This window comes from Staurois parvus, unplaced genomic scaffold (genome assembly GCF_062004578.1).
Source record: "Staurois parvus isolate SC_StPar_1 unplaced genomic scaffold, SC_StPar_1.0 ptg000874l, whole genome shotgun sequence".
Taxonomy (NCBI): Eukaryota; Metazoa; Chordata; class Amphibia; order Anura; family Ranidae; genus Staurois; species Staurois parvus.
In genome coordinates this window covers 124,297-141,033 of record NW_028318670.1, presented here as the reverse complement: position 1 = coordinate 141,033, position 16,737 = coordinate 124,297, and the positions used below count along the sequence as shown (strand labels likewise).

The window sequence follows — 16,737 nt, the reverse complement described above, 5'->3', positions numbered from 1 at the left end:
ATTGTCAATCATCTACCTGATGATGGTGAGGGATGATGTGACCTTCCTGTGTGGAATCCCGGCAATACAGAGGATGGGGACTTCTCTCTGGTGGGTTCCTGTAGCTGGATGACTCCTCCATGGTGTCCTGGTACAGATTTTTGTGTTCCTTTAGAAGCTCTGACTCCTCCATCACACCATTCTCATCCTCCTCCTCTTTTATCTCTTCTTTAACCTCAACTGTAGAATCTCTCAGGTTTCCACTCTGAATATATAATAAAAAGACATCAATGGTAACAATGCAGATAATGTACAGATCCTAATGATACTATCAGTGATTGTTCCTCATCTACCTGATGATGGTGAGGGATGGTGTGACCTTCCTGTGTGAAATCCCAGGAATACAGAGGGTGGGGACATCTCTCTGCTGGGTTCCCATGACTGGATCCACTTACCTGATGATGGTGAGGGATGGTGTGACCTTCCTGTGTGGAATCCTGGGAATACAGAGGAAGGGGACATCTCTCTGGTGGGTTCCCATGACTGGATACATCTGTAGGAAACACAAACACTGACTGAATCCATTGTTTCTATGTGTTTATCAGATGATGGGGGATCTAGGTGGATCCTCCGTACTGCTCTCTCCTTTCCAATAAAGTCTCCTCTTACCCGGTGATGTGAGGGGCGGCTGATTGTCCATCATGACGTCCTTGTAGAGGTCCTTGTGTCCTTCTAAATACTCCCACTCCTCCATGGAGAAATAGACAGTGACACCCTGACACCTTATAGGAACCTGACACACACAATGATACAGTCACCATCCAGACACATCCCTTGTCTGTTACTGGAGAATGTCCCAGAATTCCCGGCACCGCTCACCTCTCCTGTCAGCAGCTCAGTGATCTCTCTGGTGACTTCTAGAATCTTCTTCTTTCTCTCTTCTATCAGGGAGGGAGGTGGAGGCAATGTGATGTCATATGATCTCCAGACCTCACAGGAGGAAAACTCTGGCTTTTACTGAGTGTAAATATAAAATCAGATCCTCCTCTTCCAGCAAAGTCTCCTCTCTACCTCCTCCCAACTCACCACTCACCCAAAACTTCCCATTTATACCTGAGGTCACGTCCTGTCTGTCCCTGACATCACTTCCTATCTTCCATAGAGACTTCCTGTCTGGGTACAAGTGAGATCCCCACCTTGTGGAGCTCAGAGGAACTGCAGCCCCAAGAACCATCTGGTAGTGTGACCCCAGCCTTGTGCTGGGTGTGTATGGGCTGTATTTATTTATTTCAGGTACTTATATAGCGCCGTCAATTTACGAAGCGCTTTACACATATATATTGTACATTCACATCAGTCCCTAACCCTCAAGGGGTGTACAATCTAAGGTCCCTAACTTACATTCATACATACACATATTAGGGCCAATTTAGACAGGATCCAATTAACCTACCAGCATGTTTTTGGAGTGTTGGAGGAAACCAGAGTACCCAGAGGAAACCCACACAGGCACAGAGAGAACATGCAAGCTCCAGGTGGGTGGTGCCGTGGCTGGGATTCGAACCAACGACCCTAGTACTGCCAGGCGGAAGTGCTAACCACTAAGCCACTGTGCTGCTCCAAGGGTTCCTCCAAAGGGTTCTAGGGGTTCCTCCAAAGGGTTCTAGGGGTTCCTGGAGCAATGAACAATTTCTGTCTCTCAGTAACAACTATTAGCACAATGTATACATTCCTCCACTCACTCTGATGGGAATACATTAGACCTTGTTTTCTCCCATCGTTGCACTACCTACAACCTCACAAACACCCCCTTTCCTCTCTCTGATCACAGTTTCATCACCATGACAGTCTCCTCGTCTTCAAACACCTATCCCTCCAAGCAGCAAACAATTACCTGCAGAAACCTTCACAACTTGAATCCTGCTCCTTTCCACTCTGCAAACTGACCTCCTCTATGACACAATCTCTCCCCTGTCCTGCCCTGACCTGGCCACTGCTGTCTATAACCGTTCACTTTCATCCACATTAGACTAGCTTGCTCCTCTAACATCACGAAGCATCAGGCCCCGACCGTTACAACCGTGGCAGACTGATGTAATGACTTTTGGAACTGTTTATTAAAAATTATTATATTATTTCAAATTAGGATCCCAGTTGACTGGGAGTGAAATTTTCCTAGATATTTCAAGAGGTTACCACACAGACTGGACATTGAAAGAGGTGATTCAAGAGGGGATGAGATAGATATCACTATTTGAATTTCTACAGGTGAGCCAACACACGGAACCAAAATGACAATGATGAGATGGAAACCCATTGTCTGAAAGCTCTCACAAAACCTCGGAAAGTGTGATGAACAAACAAACTTCTTGAGATGTCACAATAGCTATTGAATAGGAAGGTTTAACTCCGGTCTCTTCTATTTACCCTAATTCTCAAAAAATAGTGAAAGCAACTAGACATTCTTTCCATCACATCGCCTTGAACTGTGTATGCAGAAGAAGGTGAAACCTGGGTCATTTCAGATACAAAGAAAAATGTGGTTTATATCAATAGAAATCTTATAAAGGGTATATTTCCACACACCAAAATATATTCAACAAAGTTGGGTATTGCATACCACTCAACTAAGTTTGAAGTGATGAAGAAGAAGATGATTTGTGAATTGGGGTAAATTGTATATTTCCAAAAGAAATCAGCTATTCCAAAACAGTTTAAATATCAGGAAAATGAGAAACCAAATGTATTTACATCTTTCTATGGTCCTTATCCAAGAGTTAGTGGTGAAATTAACTATACTTGAATAGGACATATATTTGATACATAAAGACATTTTGTTTCTATCAATGGATGGGTCATCATTAAGACCACCAATTCATTTGTGATACCGGACTGTCCCCAGTGGACAGGTGAGGAATATCTCTAAATACGCAACTTCTCAACCATGCAATCATCAAGTCTGTTGGGAGGTCTTTTCGGAACAATGGAATTGGATGATATAAAAATGCCAAACACCTAAACTCAAAAACTCACAAACTGATGAACTCACTTGCTCACCTGATCACTTCAAGACTTCAAGACCTTAAGACTTCAAGACTTCTAATAATCACTTCACTTCTTCTGAAAGACTGCTACTACTTCTTGATCACTTCTGAACTTAATCTTCCAACTATTTCTTCACTACTCCTACCACTATATACTGCACTATACTCACTTGCTACCTGTGGCCATTTTGCTGAGAACTTCCAGCTGCCATTTTAAAGGAAGAGAGCTCCACCAGAGACGCTGATGCTCAGTTAAATTTTGGGAGTGGTGAGACTGTGTTAGAATATTGTAATTTTCTTTGATATTTCCAATTTTCTAAAGACTTATAACATTGTATTTTGTGGTTAGGAATATATTAAGGTTATATATATAATTATCACTATACTGTTTGAAATTGGTATTAGATTATATATATTGCATATTAATTAATTTGTATTGTTGTTGTGGTGCAATTTATTAGAGAGATTTTCTTATTTTTCTATGGCCACGAAAAATAAGAAATAATATCTGAAGCACTATAAGGTTACACTAATCCTAAAAATGTTATCTTTCTTTTAAATTGATAATCACATATTGTTTAATAACAAAGAAATTAGAATATTATATTTTTGATTGTGTGTACGAGTATATATTCATCACCAGTATTTTGCATTTGTAATAATATATATACATAAATTTTGTACATAAATAAATGTATTTATGTATCAAAAAGGCAATTTTTGTGTATATGGTACGAAATCATACTGGTAAAAGAATTCAAGGTATATTATTAAGTGGTGATCAAATTATTAAGGTGTCCAAATTATTGGTTCATTAAATATTTGCCGTATTTGAACGGCTGGAGGCACTGTGATATTTTGTTTAAGGGAGAGGACACTGCCCTACATATTTAGAATAAATTATTACATAAACCACCACACTGACCACACCGGACATCTTAGGAGACATAGTCGTGTGCTGGAGTGATTGTGGTGTAAAACCAAATCCCAACAAGCATTCACCCAATATAAATCTGCTTTCTTCACATACAATTCCTCTCTCCATGCTGCCAAAGAAGCCTACTTTGTCCCTCTCATCAATAGCTTGTCATCCAGTCCTCATCGTCTCTTCTCTACTTTTAACTCTCTATTTTCTCCACCTCCACCCAGCACCTCCACCTCCGCTTAGTACCTCCACCTCCACCCAGTACCTCACTCACTGCTCACGAGATTGCAAATCATTTCAAAAACAAGATTGACGCAATTCGTAGGGGCATCTCCACCGCACAGACATCCATCCCACTTAGCATACCTCATACTAAACCTCCCTCAACACTTTTCTCTTTTGACCTCGCCACTACCGAAGAGGTCACTAAGGTTTTCTCAGAAGCCCGTCTCTCTACCTGCCCCCTAGATCCTGTCCCCTCACAACTACTACGGTCACCCTTTTCTTCCATCCTATGCTCCCTCACTCACATCTTCAATCTCTCCCTCTCTAACGGTGCCTTCCCCTCCCCTCTAAAGCATGCGCACATCACTCCCATACTTAACAAGCCCTCCCTGGATCCCACCAACCTGAACAACTTAAGACCCATCTCCCTGCTGCCATTTACCTCTAAACTCCTAGAACACTTAGTCTACAATCGTCTGAGCTCCCACCTCACCGACAATAACCTTCACCCTTTATAGTCTGGCTTTCGCTCACTACACTGCACTGAAACTGCCCTACTAAATCTCACTAATGATCTACTAACAGCTAAAACCAATGGCCATACTCATCCCGACCAATGGCCACTACTCCCTACTCATCCCAACCAATGCCCAATACTCCGTACTCATCCCAACCAATGGCCACTACTCCGTACTCATCCCAACCAATGGCCACTATTTCATACTCATCCCAACCAATGGCCACTACTCCGTACTCATCCCAACCAATGGCCACTACTCCATACTCACCCTAACCAATGGCCACTACTCCATACTCATCCCAACCAATGGCTACTACTCCGTACTCATCCCAACCAATGGCCACTACTCCATACTCATCCCAACCAATGGCCACTACTCCGTACTCATCCCAACCAATGGCCACTACTTCGTACTCATCCCAACCAATGGCCACTACTCCGTACTCATCCCAACCAATGGCCACTACTCCGTACTCATCCCAACCAATGGCCACTACTTTGTACTCATCCCAACCAATGGCCACTACTTCGTACTCATCCCAACCAATGGCCACTACTCCGTACTCATCCCAACCAATGGCCACTACTCCGTACTCATCCCAACCAATGGCCACTACTTTGTACTCATCCCAACCAATGGCCACTACTCCGTACTCATCCCAGCCAATGGCCACTACTCCGTACTCATCCCAACCATGGCCACTACTCCGTACTCAACTCAACCAATGGCCACTACTCCGTACTCATCCCAACCATGGCCACTACTCCGTACTCATCCCAACCAATAGCCACTATTTCGTACTCATCCCAACTAATGGCCACTACTCCGTACTCATTCCAACCAATGGCCACTACTCCGTACTCATCCCAACTAATGTCCACTACTCCGTACTCATCCCAACCAATGGCCACTACTCCGTACTCATCCCAACCAATGGCTACTACTCCGTACTCATCCAAACCAATGGTCACTACTCCGTACTCATCCCAACCAATGGCCACTACTCCGTACTCATCCCAACCAATGGCCACTACTCCGTACTCATCCCAACCAATGACCACTACTCCGTACTCATCCCAACCAATGGCCACTACTCCGTACTCATCCCAACCATTGGCCACTACTCCGTACTCATCCCAATCAATGGCCACTACTCTGTACTCACCCTAACCAATGGCTACTACTCCTTACTCTTACTACTCGACCTCTCTGTGGCTTTTGATACAGTTGACCATCCCCTCCTCCTCAAAAAACTCCACTCTCTTGGCCTCTGAGACCCTGCTCTCTCCTGGTTCTGCTCCTACCTATTGCAGCGCTCCTTAAGCGTTACCTATAACTCTGGTTCCTCCTCTCCACTCCCTCTTTCTGTAGGGGTCCCTCAAGGTTCCGCCCTTGGACCCCTTCTCTTCTCCATCTACACCTCTTCCCTTGGTCACGTGATAAACTCCCATGGCTTTAAGTACCATCTCTATGCTGATGACACACAAATCTATCTGTGTACCCCTCACCTCACCCCTTCAGTCTCCTCCTCACCTCACCCCTTCAGTCTCCTCTCGCATTACTAACCTACTTAGTGACATATCGGCATGGATGTAACTTCACTTCCTCAAACTCAATCTTTCCAAAACTGAGCTCTTCGTATTCCTTCCAGCCCGTGCCCCTTCCCCTGACTTCTCCATCAGAGATCAATAATACAACCATCAGTCCCTCCCCTCATGCCAGGGTACTAGGTGTAATCCTAGACTCCCATCTGTCCTTTTACCCCCAAATCCAATCACTGTCCAAATCTTGTAGACGTCACCTCCGCAACATCTCCAACCTCCACAACATCTCCAAGATACGGCCCTTCCTAACCTCGGAAACCACTAAGCAACTTATTCACTCCCTGGTTATATCTTGCCTTGACTATTGTAACTCCCTCCTCATTGGCCGACCTCATCGCAGGCTATCTCCTCTTCAGTCTATCATGAATGCTGCTGCCAGACTCATCCACCTTACTAACCGTTCTATATCAGCCACCCCCCTCTGCCAATCCCTCCACTAGCCTCCATTCAGTGTCCTCCACCCCTCTCTGCCAATCGCTCCACTGACCTCCATTCAGTGTCCTCCACCCTTCTCTGCCAATCCCTTCACTGGCCTCCATTCAGTGTCCTCCACCCCTCTCTGCCAATCCCTCCACTGGCCTCCATTCAGTGTCCTCCACCCCTCTCTGCCAATCCCCCCACTGGCCTCCATTCAGTGTCCTCCACCTCTCTCTGCAAATCCCTCCACTGACCTCCATTCAGTGTCCTCCACCACTCTCTGCCAATCCCTCCACTGGCCTCTAGTGTCCTCAACCCTTCTCTACCAATCCCTCCACTGACCTCCATTCAGTGTCCTCCACCCCTCTCTGCCAATCCCTCCACTTACCTCCATTCAGTGTCCTCCACACTTCTCTGCCAATCCCTTCACTGGCCTCCATTCAGTGTCCTCCACCCCTCTCTGCCAATCCCTCCACTGGCCTCCATTCAGTGTCCTCCACCCCTCTCTGCCAATCCCTTCACTGGCTTCCCATTGCCCAACGGATAAAATTCAAAACATTTACAATAACAAATAAAGCCATTTATAACTCTGCCCCAAATTACATCACCAATCCTGTCTCCAAATATCACCCAAACCGTACTCTCCGCTCCTCGCACAACCTCCTGCTCTCTAACTCCCTTGTCTCCTCCTCCCATGCTCATCTCCAGGACTTCTCCAGAGCTTCCCCCATCCTCTGGAACTCTCTGCCCCAATCCATCAGACTATCACCTACTCTGCTCACTTTTAGGCAATCTCTGAAAACCGATCTCTTCAGGGAAGCCTATCCTGCCCTCAGCTAATAATGGAATCTTCTACTCCTCCTACCAGTCCAACCCCCACAGTTACTACCTTTTGTACCACTAGCCCCTCCCTCTTAGATTGTAAGCTCCCAGGAGCAGGGCCCTCAAATCCCTCTTGTATTGATCTGTATTGTTACTGTACTGTCTCCCGTTATAATATAAAGTGCTGAGCAAACTGTTGGTGCCATAAATCCTGTATTATAATAATAATAATTTGTAAGGGGGGCAGTCTTCCCACTGATGAACATGTAAGAATGTCCTTCTCCCACTGACCACTACACTGGCCACTGATATAAGGGGGTCCTTCTCCCATCGGTCACCAATGTAAGGGACCACTAAACTGACCACTGATATAAGGGGGTCCTTCTCCAATTATCACCAATGTAAGGGACCGCTACACTGACCACTGATATAAGGGGGTCCTTCTCCCATCGGTCACCAATGTAAGGGACCACTACACTGACCACTGATATAAGGGGATCCTTCTCCCATCGGTCACCAATGTAAGGGACCACTACACTGACCACTGATATAAGGGGGTCCTTCTCCCATCGGTCACCAATGTAAGGGACCGCTACACTGACCACTGATATAAGGGGGTCCTTCTCCCATCGGTCACCAATGTAAGGGACCGCTACACTGACCACTGATATAAGGGGGTCCTTCTCCCATCGGTCACCAATGTAAGGGACCGCTACACTGACCACTGATATAAGGGGGTCCTTCTCCCATCGGTCACCAATGTAAGGGACCGCTACACTGACCACTGATATAAGGGGTCCTTCTCCCATCGGTCACCAATGTAAGGGACCGCTACACTGACCACTGATATAAGGGGGTCCTTCTCCCATCGGTCACCAATGTAAGGGACCGCTACACTGACCACTGATATAAGGGGGTCCTTCTCCCATCGGTCACCAATGTAAGGGACCACTACACTGACCACTGATATAAGGGGGTCCTTCTCCCATCGGTCACCAATGTAAGGGACCACTACACTGACCACTGATATAAGGGGGTCCTTCTCCCATCGGTCACCAATGTAAGGGACCACTACACTGACCACTGATATAAGGGGGTCCTTCTCCCATCGGTCACCAATGTAAAGGACCACTACACTGACCACTGATATAAGGGAGGTCCTTCTCCCATCGGTCACCAATATAAGGGACCACTACACTGACCACTGATATAAGGGGGTCCTTCTCCCATCGGTCACCAATGTAAGGGACCACTACACTGACCACTGATATAAGGGGGTCCTTCTCCCATCGGTCACTAATGTATGGGACCACTACACTGACCACTGACTTAAGGAGTTCTTTCTCCTTTGTGTCACAACCCCCCACCACATTTCCCAGGTTCTGTTATCCCACCTGTGGGCCTGGAACCGGCTTGGTAGATGTTGCCATGGAGGGGCAGGAGACCAGTGACACAACAATATCTTATCATGTCGGAGGATATTGATCACTTACAAGAAAGCAATAAAGTTAAGTGAAAAAAGTGTAAAGGTTAAAGTTGCACCCAAGCCCCTAAACACCTTTTCCTGCACAATGTTGAGCCCTTATGTGAATGCGTGTGTCATGGCTGCTTATATACAGAGGGGAAAATAATGATTTGACCCCCTGCAGATGGTGTAGGTTCGCCCACTTACACAGAAATGATCGGTCTATAATTATTATCATCGGTGTATATAAATGATAGAGACAGAATATCAACCAAAAATCCAGAAACAACACGATACAAATGTTATAAATGGAGTTGTAGCTCATGGAGTACAATAAGTATTTGATCCCCAACCAACACTGATTCTGGCTCCCACAGACTGGCTACGTGCTCATGTGGTACACAGATCAGTCCTGTCAATGTAAGAAGGCGCTCCTACCGACAACTCGTTCTGTGTGTAAAAGGCGCCTGTCCACAGAATCTCTTTCTTCCATTGAAACCTCACCACCACCATGGGCAAGACTAAAGAGCTGTCCAAGGACATCAGGGACAAGACTGTAGACCTGCACAAGGCTGGAATGGGTTACAAGACCATCAGTGAGAAGCTTGGTGAGAAGGAGACAACTGTTGGAGCGATTATTCCCAAAAGGAAGAAATACAAAATAACCATCAATCGCCCTCGGTCTGGAGCTCCGTGCAAGATTTCTTATGGGGTAAGGATGGCCATGAGAAAAGTGAGGGATCAGCCCAGAACTACATGGGAGGAGCTTGTGAATGATCTCAAGGCAGTTGGGACCACAGTCACCCAACAAACCATTGGTAACACAATACGCCCCCATGGATTGAAATCCTGCAGTGTCCGCAAGGTCCCCCTCCTCAAGAAAGCACATATACAGGCCATCTGAAGTTTGCCAATGAACATCTACTGTATACCGCTCAGTAGGCTGGTCATTCGGGCAGAGACTAAAGGAGTGAGGCGAGGGGTAGAGAGATAGATTTGCGTGTCATTGGTGCAGAGGTGGTAGTTGAAGCCGTGGGAGTGAATCAGTTGGCCAAGGGAGGAGGTGTAGATGGAGAAGAGAAGGGGCCCGAGGACAGAACCTTGAGGGACCCCAACAAAGAGGGCGAGTGAGGGGGAGGTGGCAGCGTTATAGGTAACACTGAAGGAGCGTTGCGATAGGTAGGAGGAGAGCCAGGAGAGAGCTGAGTCCCTGAGGCCAAGAAGGTATCGTTTTTTGAGGAGGAGGGGGTGGTCAACCGTGTCGAAAGCTGCAGAGAGGTTGAGGAGTAGGGGCACTGAGTAGTGGCCATTAACTTTGGTGGTTAGCAGGTCGTTGTTGAGTTTGAGTAGGGTGGTTTCGGTAGAGTGTAGGGGACGGAAGCCAGACTGAGTTTCTTCCCCATCCTATGGTCTCTGGTCCCCCTAGTCATGTGTTCTCTGGTCCCAAGTCATGTGGTCTCTGGTCCCCCCAGTCATGTGGTTTCTGGTCTCCCCAGTCATGTGGACTCTGTTCCCCCCAGTCATGTGGTCTCTGGTCTCCCCAGTCATGTGGTCTCTGTTCCCCCCAGTCATGTGGTCTCTGTTCCCCCCCAGTCATGGGGTCTCTGTTCACCCCCAGTCATGTGGTCTCTATTCCCCCCAGTCATGTGGTCTCTGTTCCCCCCAGTCATGTGGTCTCTGATCCCTCCAGTCATGTGGTCTCTGGTCCCCCCAGTCATGTGATCTCTGGTCCCCCCAGTCATGTGGTCGTTTTTCCCCCCAAGTCCTTCAGTCTCTGCACCTCTCAGTCCAGCAGGGATCTGATTCTCAGCTCAACGTACCAGCCAGCCTGCAACCAATTGCAGTGTCCCGGCGAACAGTTCACGTTAATTACGGGGGTTTAGTTTGCACACATTTGCAGACACATGTGTAAGCTGCAGAGCCCCTTCATGGCTAATAATGGATAGATTGAGGCAGGTAAGCCTGGAGGGAGCCCACCCCTGGACATCCAGCATATAGCACCATGGCAGTCCCCTTCCAGTACTGCAGTCCCTGTTTCCCCCAATCCTGTGGTTTTGGCACCCCCCCCCCCCCCCCCCCAGTCTTGTGGTGTTTTTTCCCCTATCCAGTCCTGTGGTCTCCTGTCCCCCCAGCCATGAGGTTTCTTTACCTTTCAGTCCTACAGGGATCTGTGGTTCTTCCCCAGTCCTGCAGTTTCTATCCCTCCTAGTCCTGTGGTCTCTGTGCCCCCCCCTCCAGTGCTGTTGTCTGTGTTTCTCCATTAGTCCTTTGGTCTTTGTCCCCCCACTAGTTCCACAGTCTGTGTGCCTCCCACCACCACCAGTCCTTCATTCTGTGTCCCATCAGTCCTTCAGTCTGTGTCCCCACCACCACCAGTCCTTCATTCTGTGTCCCAACGGTCCTTCATTTTGTGTCCCCCACCATCACCAGTCCTTCATTCTGTGTCCCCCACCACCACCAGTCCTTCATTCTGTGTCCCCCACCACCACCAGTCCTTCATTCTGGGTCCCACCAGTCCTTCATTCTGTGTCCCCCACCACCACCAGCCCTTCAGTCCGTGTCCCACCAGTCCTTCATTCTGTGTCCCCCACCACCACCAGTCCTTCAGTCTGTGTCCCCCACCACCACCAGTCCCTCATTCTGTGTCCCTCACCACCACCAGTCCTTCATTCTGTGTCCCCCACCTCCACCACTCCTTCAGTCTGTGTCCCATCAGTCCTTCATTCTATGTCCCCCAACTCCACCAGTCCTTCATTCTATGTCCTCCACCACCACCAGTCCTTCATTCTGTGTCCCCCACCACCAGTCCTTCATTCTGTGTCCCACCAGTCCTTCATTCTGTGTCCCCACCACCACCAGTCCTTTATTCTGTGTCCCCCACAACCACCAGTCCTTCATTCTGTGTCCCCCAACACCACCAGTCCTTCATTCTATGTCCTCCACCACCACCAATCCTTCATTCTATGTCCCCTACCATCAACAGTCTTTCATTCTGTGCCTCCCACCTCTACCAGTCCTTCAGTCTGTGTCCCACCAGTCCTTCATTCTGTGTCCCCCACCACCTCCAGTCCTTCATTCTGTGTCCCCCACCACCACCAGTCCTTCATTCTGTGTCCCACCAGTCCTTCATTCTGTGTCCCCCACCACCACCAGTCCTTCATTCTGTGTCCCCCACCTCCACCACTCCTTCAGTCTGTGTCCCCCACCACCACCAGTCCTTCATTTTGTGTCCCACCAGTCCTTCATTCTATGTCCTCCACCACCACCAGTCCTTCATTCTGTGTCCCCCACCACCAGTCCTTCATTCTGTGTCCCCACCACCACCAGTCCTTTATTCTGTGTCCCCCACAACTACCAGTCCTTCATTCTGTGTCCCCCACCACCACCACCTGTCCTTCAGTCTGTGTCCCACCAGTCCTTCATTCTGTGTCCCCCACCACCACCAGTCCTTCATTCTGTGTCCCCCACCACCACCAGTCCTTCATTCTATGTCCTCCACCACCACCACCACCAATCCTTCATTCTATGTCCCCCACCATCAACAATACTTCATTCTGTGCCCCCCACCTCCACCAGACCTTCAGTCTGTGTCCCACTAGTCCTTCATTCTGTGTCCCACCAGTCTTTCATTCTGTGTCCCCCACCACCACCAGTCCTTCATTCTGTGTCCCCCACCACCACCAGTCCTTCAGTCTGTGTCCCACCAGTCCTTCATTCTGGGTCCCACCAGTCCTTCATTCTGGGTCCCCCACCACCACCATCAGTCCTTCAATCTGTGTTACACCAGTCCTTCATTCTGTGTCCCCCACTACCACCAGTCCTTCATTCTATGTCCCCCACCACCACCAGTCTTTCATTCTGTGTCCCCCACCACCACCACCAGTCCTTCAGTCTGTGTCCCACCAGTCCTTCATTCTGGGTCCCACCAGTCCTTCATTCTCTGTCCCCCACCACCACCACCAGTCCTTCAGTCTGTGTTCCACCAGTCCTTCATTCTGTGTCCTCCACCACCACCAGTCCTTCATTCTATGTCCCCCACCACCACCAGTCCTTCATTCTGTGTCGCCCACCACCACCAGTCCTTCATTCTGTGTCCCACCAGTCCTTCATTCTGTGTCCCCACCACCACCAGTCCTTTATTCTGTGTCCCCTACAACCACCAGTCCTTCAGTCTGTGTCCCACCAGTCCTTCATTCTGTGCCCCCCCCCCCACCACCACCATTCCCTTATTCCGTGTCCTCCATCAACACCAGTCCTTCATTCTGTGTCCCCCACCACCAGTCCTTCATTCTGTGTCCCCACCACCACCAGTCCTTTATTCTGTGTCCCCCACAACCACCAGTCCTTCATTCTGTGTCCACCACCACCTGTCCTTCAGTCTGTGTCCCACCAGTCCTTCATTCTGTGTCCCCCACCACCACCAGTCCTTCATTCTGTGTCCCCCACCACCACCAGTCCTTCAGTCTGTGTCCCACCAGTCCTTCATTTTGTGTCCCCCACCACCACCAATCCTTCATTCTGTGCCCCCCACCTCCACCAGTCCTTCATTCTGTGTCCCTCACCACCACCAGTCCTTCATTCTGTGTCCCTCACCACCACCAGTCCTTCATTCTGTGTCCCTCACCACCACCAGTCCTTCATTCTATGTCCCCCACCATCACCTGTCCTTCAGTCTGTGTCCCCCACCACCACCAATCCTTCAGTCTGTGTTCCACCAGTCCTTCATTCTGTGTCCCCCACCACCACCTGTCCTTTATTCTGTGTCCCCCACCACCACCAATCCTTCAGTCTGTGTCCCACCAGTCCTTCATTCTGTGTCCCCCACCACCACCAGTCCTTCAATCTGTGTCCCCCACCACCACCAGTCCTTCATTCTGTGTTCCCCCACAACCACTAGTCCTTCATTCTGTGTCCCCCCACCCCCATCAGTGAATAGGGCTGGTGGAATCACTGGTTTATATTCCCAAAGATCTCCACCTGGGAGGGCCCCCTGAAAAACTGTATGTTGGGTTTTGTGTTTTCCACTGGTTGTAGGAAGGATTCACGGACTCCTAATCGGTCATTTGTTGCTTGGTTTCTTCCATTCACCTATTCTCCTCAAGTAGGGTGGTTCCCACTTCAGTAGGTCCGCCCCCCACTCTGTGTCTCCTGCGCAGTTGTTCCTCAAGAACCAGTATCAACTTACACACGAAGAAAAGCTAAGCTCCATGTCCGGGGCCTCTGTATCTCCTCTGTTATTCCAGTTCTCCGGCACTGTTAACATAACTCCCAACTTTTGAGAGAGGGACACCTTGGGATGGAGAAGATACCTGGCGTTAAGAGTGCACGTGGCACGTGATGATCAATGGGGGTGAGAGGGCAACATTGATGCTGAGAGGGAAGGAATGGGGGAACAATAGTGCCCAGCAGAGGGTTGGAGAAGAATAAAAATGTCCAGCAAGGGGTGGGGGATAAAAAGTGCTCAGCAGAGGGTGGGGGAGAACCATAGTGACAACCAGTGGGGCCAATATCCCAGCACAGTCCCATGAAATCCAAGATGGCCCAGCTCCCCGTGCTCTTTTTAAACAATGGACAAAATCTAGTTTCAAGATTGCTCCCCCATAGACTTCAAAGGGGTTCAATCTTAAGTTTGGGTTTTGAGGATTTGACAAATTCCTCCACAAATGGAAATGGCCACATAAGCTCAGCCATAAAAAATATATCCCTACTAACATAACATATACAATTAAAAACCATCCAACCAGTTAATAATAATGCTTTGGGGAAAAAACATCATTTAGTTGGTGTTCCAGAAACACGGCTTGACTCCTCCCAAGACTGGGCTGTTGGTAATCATGCTGATCCTCGTGCTTAGAGGGACACGGGACATAGAAAAGATGGAGGGGGGTTCCTCTATGTCAGATGTGCCAGAGATTGTGATGGGCTGAGGGACTATGTGTGGAAGGATTTATGGACTGACAAGAAAAAGACATCGACATATACGGATCTGAAGGTGGACTTTTATTAATAAACGTACAAAAAATGTCATATATTTTTATCATTCATTCATCCACCAGCAATATCTTACATGGTTGGTAAGGAGGACACCAGTCCATCCAGTTCAAGCTGTGTCAATGTGTGTGTGGGATTATGTCACTACCAATTCCCATACGATGAAAGTCTAAACGTTCTGTGAAATTATCGACTGACACCACCAACTGTGGAAGGAAGTTCCACATCCTTACTATTCTAACAGTAAAGCACCCCCTACTTCATTGAGTGGCCCCCGTGTCTTCTTGAGCAACCTGAGACTGAATAGTTTCCTCCCTCAGCTAGAATCACCATTAGGATATTTGTATATTATGATCATATCTCCTCTTAAGTGTCTTTTGTCTATGGAAAATTAGCACAATGTGTGTAGCCTTTCCTGAAAGCTGAGGTCCTCCATCCTCCATACCTTAGGTCCTCCATCCCCCATACTTGAGGTCCTCCATAATTGAGCTCCTCCATCCCCCATACCTGAGGTCCTCCATCCCCATACCTGAGGTCCTCCATCCTCTATACCTGAGGTCCTCCATCTCCCATACCTGAGATCCTCCATAACTGAACTCCTCCATCCCCCATAACCGAGGTCCTCCATCCCCGAGACCCTAGGTCCTCCATCCCCAATACCTGAGGTCCTCCATCCCCTAGAACTGACATCATCCATCCCACATAACTGAGCTCTTTCATCCCACATAACTGCGTTCCTCTATCCCTCATAACTTATCTCCTCCATCCCACATAACCGAGGTCCTCCATCCTCAATAACAGAGGTTCTCCATCCTCATAACTGAGCTCCTCCATCCCACATAAAAGAGGTTCTCCATCCCACATAACCGAGGAGCTCCATCCTCAATAACTGAGGTTCTCCATCCTCATAACTGAGCTACTTCATCCCTCATAACTGCAGTCCTCCATCCCCCATAACCGAGGTTCTCTATCCCATATAACTGAGCTCCTCCGTCCCTGTTTTGCCTCAAAACAAAGTGTTTTTAGCACTACTACAATCGCTCACTAATACACGGATTAGGCTTAATAAGTATTAAAGCAAAACATGATTTATTGAATAAGTTCTGTTAGTATAATAATATAAGAATTATCAGAATTGAAAATCATATTTAGATCGTATTATAGCAAGAATAAAGCATCAATAAATCACTGGATATTGTAGCATCACCCATTGCCCAACGACTGGGGGACTCCAACAACCAGCAAGGGGGAATCCGGGAAATCACCGCAAGGCACATCTGCGGCATCTTCAATGAGTCCCAAATTCCCCTAGAATCCCCCGTCTTTTATATACATAATTTGGAATGTCCTTATCTCGTGCCATGCGCAATATCTCCTGATTATATGACATCATGTATGACTCTGCGTAGTAGTTAGAGTCAACGCATGATCAGCTGTGCCATCACGCGTAGGTACCGATTTTGATGGAATGCGCATCTGGTGAATATCAGCCATATCTCTGGTTTTAACTGGTTTAATGTACACTGTGAACTCCAGTTACCCATCTAATGGTTATAATCATTAGCATTATGACAGTTGAGTGTCAATCACTTCTCATCCATACATCCTATACACTTATATCACATATGTATCACAGTCCCCCATAACTAAGCTCCTCCATCCCCCATAACGGAGGTTCTCTATCCCTCATAACTGAGGTCCTCCTGTCACGGCTATAGCGGATAGCTCTATAGATCCACAGCTT

The 16,737-nt window shown here is 48.0% G+C and overlaps 1 protein-coding gene across 6 annotated transcripts in view; it reads right to left on the bottom strand.

Annotated features, from left to right (window-relative positions):
* LOC149443106 (uncharacterized) overlaps positions 1-16,737 on the bottom strand; it is an 85,504-nt gene that overhangs the window by 14,864 nt on the left and 53,903 nt on the right. For 2 of the 6 annotated variants that reach the window (XM_089655807.1, XM_089655810.1), the window contains exons 1-3: positions 649-1,097; positions 435-532; positions 17-244 (exon numbers count right to left, since the gene is read on the bottom strand). The exons of 2 other annotated variants lie outside the window; for them this stretch is intronic. In XM_089655807.1, the coding sequence (XP_089511933.1) occupies positions 17-244; positions 435-532; positions 649-733 (411 nt within the window). In that variant the 5' untranslated portion in view covers positions 734-1,097. Of the gene's footprint in view, positions 1-16; positions 245-434; positions 533-648; positions 1,098-16,737 lie in introns of those variants that run through there. 2 more of the 6 variants (XM_089655808.1, XM_089655809.1) reach the window with 2 other exon arrangements.